The sequence below is a fragment of the Pangasianodon hypophthalmus genome, chromosome 10 (assembly GCF_027358585.1).
Source record: "Pangasianodon hypophthalmus isolate fPanHyp1 chromosome 10, fPanHyp1.pri, whole genome shotgun sequence".
Lineage (NCBI taxonomy): Eukaryota > Metazoa > Chordata > Actinopteri > Siluriformes > Pangasiidae > Pangasianodon > Pangasianodon hypophthalmus.
The window spans coordinates 20,588,498-20,597,729 of record NC_069719.1 but is presented as its reverse complement, the minus strand read 5'-3'; the positions used below and the strand labels follow the sequence as shown (position 1 = coordinate 20,597,729).

At 36.8% G+C, this 9,232-nt stretch overlaps 1 protein-coding gene across 2 annotated transcripts; it reads left to right on the top strand.

Annotated features, from left to right (window-relative positions):
* Positions 1-344: 344 nt before the first annotated feature.
* On the top strand, positions 345-8,375 carry gchfr (GTP cyclohydrolase I feedback regulator). 2 transcript variants are annotated; one of them, XM_034308391.2, is made up of 3 exons: positions 345-504; positions 3,777-3,868; positions 7,376-8,375. In XM_034308391.2, exons 1-3 carry the CDS (start codon positions 469-471, stop codon positions 7,530-7,532), a joined length of 285 nt encoding a protein of 94 aa, XP_034164282.1. In that variant the 5' UTR covers positions 345-468; the 3' UTR covers positions 7,533-8,375. The 2 variants fall into 2 exon arrangements, with proteins under 2 accessions (XP_034164282.1, XP_026775821.2); XM_026920020.3 differs by having other exon boundaries at positions 3,774-3,868.
* Positions 8,376-9,232: the final 857 nt, after the last annotated feature.

The window sequence follows — 9,232 nt, the reverse complement described above, 5'->3', positions numbered from 1 at the left end:
GCTATTATTATAACAGTTTAGATTCATTCCATACTTAATGCACTAATAGTACTTACAGTACACACAGGCAACAACAAACAAAAAGCAACAAAAAACTGGGAGCTCACGCGACATCAGTTACAAGCAGAGATTTATTATTTTTTTCTGACTTTGTTACTACAATTTCACAGGCCGTGCCACTGTGAAGTGTTAAATCCCAAATGCCTTACTGTTCCCTACGTGAACTCACTACTTTTGTACATGGATTTGTAGACCGGATTGTGCACTGCACGCAGCGCACTTCATGTCCAATAGGAAACCGCTCGGGATTGAGCCTAGCGCTCTGATTGGTCCGGCGCGGTGGGTGTTGTTTCCGCATTCCGCCGTGATGGTAAACTGAGTGACAGCGCTGTCGCTAATTCTCCAGTGCAACAGGGAGAGAAATCCTCTGGGGAAACTCGTCCCACAGCTCTGCGTCGAAAACCAAACATGCCTTACATTCTGGTCAGCACACAGATCCGCCTGGTGTGTATATATATTATATACATTATATATATTATATGGGATAAGCTGTTATGTTTGAGTAAGATATGAGTGCTCGACAGGTGTCAGTTTGCAGACAGGTTATAGCATTAACTTGATTATAGCATTAGCTTGATTATAGCATTAGTGTCGCTGTGTATCGTCCTGCTTTGGTAACAGCTTATGTAAAAAAGAAATTACCTACAACAGACAACACTTTACATGACTGAGCAAGTAGACTTGTGTTTAGCACGTGTTGGCATTTTGTTCGCGAACCTGCGTTTCTTGTTGTGTTTTTGTAGAAAGTGAAACCGTGCTTGTGATTTCAGTGCAGCTGCTAGTAAATCAGCTGGACTGTCCACTGTTACTCAGACATGAACTTCCGGTTTGTCCTTTTATACACTGTACAGCTGTGCAGCTCTGTATACTTGTTTTTTGGGGTTTTTTTTTTTTGCTTGTTTGTTTGTTTTAAACATTTTTAACTCTATACACAGTTTGCACTATGAATTTTTTTATTTTTTTTTTTGCACACTACATAGTAATTTTATACACTGTACAGCTGTGCAGCTCTGTATACTTGCTTTTTGGGGTTTTTTTTGTTTGTTTGTTTGTTTGTTTTGTTTTAAACATTTTTAACTCTATACACAAACAGTTTGCACTATGAAATTATTATTTTTTTTTGTTGCACACTGCGTATTAACTCTATACACTGTACAGCTGTGCAGCTCTGTATACTTGCTTTTTGGGGGTTTTTTTTGTTTGTTTGTTTGTTTTGTTTTGTTTTAAACATTTTTAACTCTATACACAAACAGTTTGCACTATGAATTTTTTTTTTTTTGCACACTACGTATTAACTCTATACACTGTACAGCTGTGCAGCTCCGTATACTTGCTTTTTGGGTTTTTTTTGGTTTTTTTTGTTTGTTTTGTTTTGTTTACATTTTTAACTCTATACACAAACAGTTTGCACTGTGAAATTATTATTTTTTTTTTTTTTGCACACTACATAGTAATTTTATACACTGTACAGCTGTGCAGCTCTGTATACATGCTTTTTGGTTTTTTTTTGTTTGTTTGGTTTGGTTTGTTTTGTTTTGTTTACATTTTTAACTCTACACAAACAGTTTGCGCTATAATTTTTTTGCATTCTACATATTAACTCCATACACTATACAGCTGTGCACCTCTGTATATTTGCTTTTTTTAAAAACATTTTTTACTCTACAAAGTCTGCACAATGAATTTTTTTTTGCACACTACATAGTAACTCTATACACTGTACAGCTCTGTATATTTGCTTTTTTTTTTAAACATTATTCTATTTATGTATAGTCACATTACATTCCTCTATAGGCTGCTAATTTTTTTTATCATATAGTCTACTGGATCGTATTATATTCTGTTTTTATTATGTATGTGTATTTATTGTTCTGTTCATTGTTGCACTGTGGGATGTGGAACTAAGGAAAAACATTTCATTACGTTACATCACATGTATGTAATATGTATGTGACAAATAAAGAACCATGAACTTTGAACCTTTTAGGGGAGGAATAGCCTTTGCTCAAAGAAGTGGGTTACAGGATTATATTTTGCTGCATATTGTGTACTTTGTTGTTATGAGGAAATGTCAACAAATTGTAGACACGAGGCCCATAATAATACACCAGTAATATCTAAGCATGTTTTTCTGAACCTTCAGCATTGACTATGTGATCAGAGGGCAGAAATTATTTCACTGTGTGTGTGTGTGTGTGAGAGAGAGAGAGAGAGAGAGAGAGAGAGATAGCTTCTAGAAACAGTCAGATAAAATATAATTATACACATAAAGTCCCCTCTGAAAATACCTGGACTGTAAGGAGCATTACTCGAAAAGCTAATTAAAGGTACAACACATGCATTTCTCCAGGTATAAGATACAGACTAGAGGAACATGCACCCTTGATGGATACAGTCCTGTCCAAAAGTATTGGACCGGCAAGACCAATTCATTGTTTTTGCTATACACTGAAGACGTTTGGGTTTGAGATCAAAAAAAGGTCAGCTTTCATTTCCTGATATTTACATCTGGATGAAATATCTACTAAGAACATGGCACCTTTGGTGTCAGACCACCCAATTTTTAACAGAGCAAAAATATAGGAACAGAAAGTCTTAAAATACATTAAAGTAAATAACACTTTATATTTGGCTGCATATCCCTTGCTTGTAATAATTGCATCAAGCCAGAGACCCACTGACATCACCAAACTGTTGCATTCTTCTAATGTGATGCTTTTCCAGGCTTTTACTGCAGCTTCTTTCAGTTGTTGTTTGTTTTGGGGTGGTTTCTCCCTTCAGTCTCCTCTTCAGGGGGTGAAGTGCATGCTCAGTTGGATTAATTCTGGTGATTGACTTGGCCAGTCTAAAACCTTCCACTTATTTCCCCTGATGAAGTCCTTTGTTGTGTTGGCAGTGTGTTTTGGGTCATTATCTTGCTGCATGATGAAATTCCTCCCAATCACATTGGAGGCATTTCTGAAATTCTGATTTATTGTCTCATATTCATCTTTTGACCTCAAACCCAAATGTCTTCAGTGTATAGCAAAAACAATGAATTGGCCTTGCCGTTAAAAATACTATTGGATGGGACTGCACCCATTAAGGGTGCATGTTTTGTACCTTTAATTAGCTTTTCGCGTAGTGATCCTTACAGTCCAGGTATGTAAAATTATATTTAAAGCTTTGTACCTTTAGTATGTATATTTGGCAAGCAAATGAAAAGGAAGGGTGCAGTTTGTTACCTTTATTTCTGAGAGTAAGCTCTTTATTCTGGTCAGGGTCACTGGACACATTGCAAAGCACCATGCACACACACATTCACACCTAGGTGTATGTTTTGGGAGGTGGGGAACATATAGAAACTCCACACAGACAGTAAGACGAGCTGAGGATCGACCTGAGGACCCTGGAGCTGTGATGCAGCAACACTACCTATTGTACCACCATGCAGAGTTGCTTACCTGTTCAGTTATTCCTGATTCTTGTTTACAGCCTTAGCTGAATTCCGTCGGTGGTAAAAGCAGTAAAACAGATGACCCATAAGTATAGTTAAGTTAGTCTCACCCCTCACACATTCTTCCCAGGATAGGCTCCTGATTTACTGCAACCCTGATCAAGAATAAATCCATCTCATCCAGTTTCATTTTGACTTTGTTGTTGATGCACTTAATGTACTTCAACAGTTGAAATGGTGAACATAGTGATAGTGGACAAACTGTGTGTGCTTTCAGGAGACCGGGCCCACCATGGTAGGTGATGAGTATTCAGATCCTGCCATCATGACCTATCTGGGAGCAAGGAAAACTACCGTGCTGGGCAACAACTTGTAAGTGTTCGGCGTTACTACACCTAGCACAGGAGTGTCAGACTCAGGTCCTGGAGGAACACAGCCCATGAAGGTCTTTGTAATTATCCAATTAGTGTAATGTGCTAAATGAGGTAAAATGTGCAACGCTGTTGCCTCCCAGGACTGGAATCTGACAGGTAAAGAGTAGGTTACCTCTTCAGTTACTCCTTATTTACAACCTTCAGACTACAGCTGCCACTAGCCACAAATTAGGCTGCCATATCTCATTTCTCTTGATTGTAGTAAAGGCAAACCTTGTACACTGGGAAAAACATTCAGTAGCTTAATTGTTTAGACTTGCTTCTTGGTCTTGCTAGTTTCAAAACCACGTCAACTGTGCAACACTTGTAATGCAACAAACTGGACAGCTCAGACCACAGAATGACTTTATCGCTGCCAAATCTTGCATTATGATGTATACACAGGCATGTAGACATGGTGACCCAAACTATGTTGGTCAAAAGCTTATTATTTTCATATGGTGAGCAATCATAAAATGTCTTTCCCAACTTTACTGGTTACTGTTGCACCACAGTAGCCCTCAAATAGAGAAACAAAAGAATTGTTCCCATTTAACCTATCATAGGGATGTAGGTTTATATAAATAAAAACCATAAAAGTTGATGTAACAGTTATTAAATAATTTTCTGCTCTGCAGTTTCAAGCAACATAAAACTATGTAGCAGAGTTTCACTCAAAAAATAATGTACTCAGGAAAAAAAACGTTATAATTGTGTGTAGTAATTATCATTAACACACACACACAGCACAGCACAGCTATTTCATATGGGCACCAAAAATATTCATCCTCTACGAAACATAGTTCCATACTAGAATTTAGGTAGCCAATTTTTATGTTTAATTTAATTTCACAGGCCACCTCAGTACAGATAATCCAACTATTCATATATTATACGCATTATATAATGTGCACAATAATAATCTGGCTATTTATTGGAACCCTAGAGCTTTTTTTATTCCTGAAATTTCCACTGACAGAACACGTTTATTACTTATTTTTATGTAATAGAGGTTTGGATTAAAGCCATTCAGTTTTAAGGGACCAGTCAGTCAGGCTAATAACTATAAGGACTCAATAATAAATATAATAACTTTGAGCTTTGATAATAGTGGGTTGTAATTTCCACCAATGTAACAAAATTTTTATTAAAAAAATCATGGACCCCCCTGGCTATGTTTCACGGAGTCCTGGGGTTCCCAGACCACATTTTAAGAAACATAGACATACAGTAAATCACTTATAGTAATTTTTACATTTTGAAAATATTTCTGTTAAAAAAAACTATTTATTTGAAACTCATGAAAGAAAATATTACAAAGCCACCACTGTGTGTGAAAAAAATCAGTATTTGGAAACATGTGAAGCACAAGATTTTGAAAAACAGAGATTATGTCAGCACATGCTGATGAAACTAGTGATAGAGAAGAATGCCGATTCTATCTCCAAAGTGCTTTTAGAGCAATTAGATGTAGTTTGTTAAACTGATGAGAAAAACGGATAGGCAAAGAGTTTTAACACAAACATGTGATGAAACTAGTGTTACGTGAGGAGCAACAGCTGCCGTGAGAAGGAATCTTCAGGACATGCACATTTCATACATTGCTAGGTGCATCAGCTGAATCTGGTGAATGAACAGGCTGTCTCACTGATACCACCAGCGAGATGCTTTCTCCAATTCAAATGGCATTTTTCTGTAGATCTCCGAAGAGAACAGCTGTGTTGGAAAAGATGCTTGGAAAAGATATGCCTACAACACTCATCCAGTACACAATTTTTTCCAATACATGAATTTTTGCAGCTGTGCTCTCGACACAGTGTATGAAAACAAGGACATTGTGATGAACGCTTCAAGTACCTGTCCATGTATAGAGATCGACTCTACAGGTTTCTCTGCGTTGCTGGTGGACAGTGAAATCTAGATTTGTTTCACAGAATGCCTCTTGTAAATACACTCTTCGCACAGCTTCAGAAGCGGTTCATTGATGCTATAGAAGCACACACAGTCACAACAGGCATTGTGAGTTCCATTGCAAAAATTTGTGATGTTCCATCCATTTTCACTTCTCATAGTGGTGGTTATGGTGAGGCAAGAGTAAGGAGCTGTTCCAATTTGCAGCAAATTGCTTATAAAGTCTGTGACAATGTGATAGCCAACGCAAAGCTGTCCTTTGCAGCTGTTCTTTTTGACAGAGTTTTCTTGAATTCTCAAAAGACTTCCCAAAAGAAGCCATAACAAAGTCAGCCAAAGACATGACATTCCTGATTTTACCAAAGCTACAATCAATAAATTTGCAAATCTAAATTCATTTATAAGTAAAGCAGTTAAATACTACCTCTTTAGATATATCTTTTGAACCTATATGTTGTGTCCTAACCCTAACTGTATATAATATCTCAGTAATATCTGAGTGAACTGCTTCTGTATGTTATGTTTTAGTGTTTTAATGTTGCTATTGATGGCACTGATACATATGCTATATCTGTATTCTTATCTTCTTCTTCTTTTTTTTTTTTTTACTTTTCCTGTAGTCATTTATGTTGATGAATGAATAATGTAATTGTATGTGTTTGAAAAATCTAATAAACAAAGCTTAAAAAACAAAAAAGAAACAGAAATATAAGAGTGCATAGACCTCTATTCCTGGGTAGAATGTAATATCATAGTGAAGCCTCTGGGGGCAGCAGCCATGCTGAGATTACTGTTTTTTAAAGAGTTTTAAAAAACACACACACACACACACACAACACACACACAAAGAACAGATCAATGTATTTCAGTCACAACATACAGTTTCTTGCATAGATAACAGGAAGTTGAATGGAGGCATCAGACTGAATGTGAGAGTAGAAAGACTGACTAGAGAGAAAGATTTAAATCCTCTAATTTCAATTTTCTTATGGTATTATTTAAAATAAAATAATCAAATCTTTCATTTGTAAATTGGTTATTTTTATGATAACACAGAATAATCATCAGAGCTACTACTGAATAAGACACTTAGAAAATTAGCAAATTACGTGCAAAATCAACAACCCAGTGAAGCAGAATAAAAAAGCTGTGCTAATAACAAATGTAACGAACATTAAACTGAGCATTTGATATTGTGTGAAAATTCTTTATTCAAAAAACATACAAAGGATGATTATGATATGAGTAAAAATCTTGATGGTTCAATATTTTATAAGGTAGACAACAATATTGGAATGTTTTATTAAGTGTGCAGTCAGAGTCAAAAGGAAGTAAGCTAAGCTTTATTTGTGAACTAGTTTTGTTACTGCTTTTGTCATTTATTAGCATTCAAATAATTTAACTACAGTAGCTAATTTTACAACTATTTTTGCTGTACAATTCACAGGTTCACATGCATGCTGTATGCTATTGAGTCAAAGGTTGTGACATTAAATGTCAGGACTGCTAGAGAGCCACTCTAAAATGAATAAACATTAATATGTTTGTCTTGCAGTTCAGAATACCATGTGGATGAACCACCACGATTAGTCCTGGACAAGCTTGAGAAGCTCGGCTACAGAGTTGTGGCCATGACGGGAGTTGGTCAGACTCTGGTGTGGTGCCTTCACAAAGAGACTAGTGAGCTTGGTCAACATCCTATAACGTCGTGATATGAAGTATGTGTTTAAAAAAAAAAAAAAAAAAAAAGACCATTTTAATACAACATGAAACCACAAGGTTATATGTCATAAGCGGATTTGAGCAGTGTTGGCATGAGACTAGTGTTGAAAGTGCAATGGCTAGCTTTTCTCATTGTGAAAATATTTTGTAATTAAAACTATAAACAGAGAATTTCTCTCTGTCTAAAGCTAAACCAATCAAACTTGACATTATATAATCAAATCAGAAACAGTGCAAGGCAAGTCTGTCAGTTCAGTAGTGAGTGCTGTTTATTCCTGTTTAGACATGTTTAAATGTATGTACTTCAAATTAACCATATGAAAGGCAAGTAATTTGTAAACATATTTATGTTTCTGTCATTAATGTTGGATGCTTCATTAAATATAATTCTACACATTGGTGAAAAATATCCTTTTTATAGATATGTTTTGTGGTTTGGAGAATCTCAATTTCAATTAGCTAAAATTTTAAATGCATTCCAGAATATAATTTCTCATCTAGACATCATGTCATTGTTCAGTTTATTGCTTTATTTAACTTTGTAACGTATTCTGAGTTGTTTACATTTTTTACTGAACTGTGTAAATCAGTGGTGTCTTGCTTCACCACATCACTGCAGAGTTCAGTATTCCACCTCATTTAACACCTGATTTAACTCATCGGAAAACTATCAAGGCCTTCTGGGCTGAATTTGGTTTGTTAGAAGATGAGAAAACACAAATCTTTGTAAGGTAGTGACCTTCTAGGACCTGTTTGACAACAGTGATGTAAATGTAATATGATATGTGTGCTTCCACAAAGAGAACTAAATAAAAATAAAAGTTTAAAGAAAACTTAATTTGAGCATTTAGTTGGGGTACTAGCTTGATGTATGTATTTTCTTGAGATTGATTAATAGATCTCTTCCTATCCATCAGGGGCACTGAGAATAACCTGAATACGTCCTTGTGTATGTGACCAGATGTGCACTGCCCGAGCGCTGACTGAAGATGCACAGATGACTTATGATATTGCATTTATGATGACTTAGGCTATTGCATCACATTTGACACACACTTGTAATATGTTAGCAGTGGAGCAATCACTCCAATCTACAGAAATTGATACTTGTGTATGGGAGCTGGTTGACACTTCATTCACAGCAGTGGGACACCTAGGCCAGGATTTGGGGAAAGCTCTCTGTCAACCTGGTTTATGCACAGCGTCAAGCGTGGTTAGCACAGTCCACTCTACTAGACGTATACAAATCAACCCTGCAAAATCTTCTGAAAAGGCCTTGGATTGGAGAGCTCTGGGTTCAGAATGACTAAACCACCATGGGTACACGGACCATTTGTGCAGCACTTTTAGGTCAACACCCACAGCAGTCCTGGGCTAAGGCCCCTAGTAGGTATCTCTTTGCCTTGTAAGGCAGACCCTAAACACTACACCATCAGGACTAAATCGTCACATGGCGCATGCCCCTGAAGGATAGAGGCTACCAAACACAGCCTAAACGTTGCACATTGGGCAGGGAGTACATCAGATCAGTGACTGATGACAGTGTTGCAGGGATACAAATTTCAGTTTCACCAACCTTCTTGGGGTTTAGGGCTTCACTGATGTCAGACCCCAACAAAGGTGTTGCTCCAGCCCAAGAGGTTCATTCTCTCATGGACAATATGGGCCCATACTCTAACTTGCCTGAGAT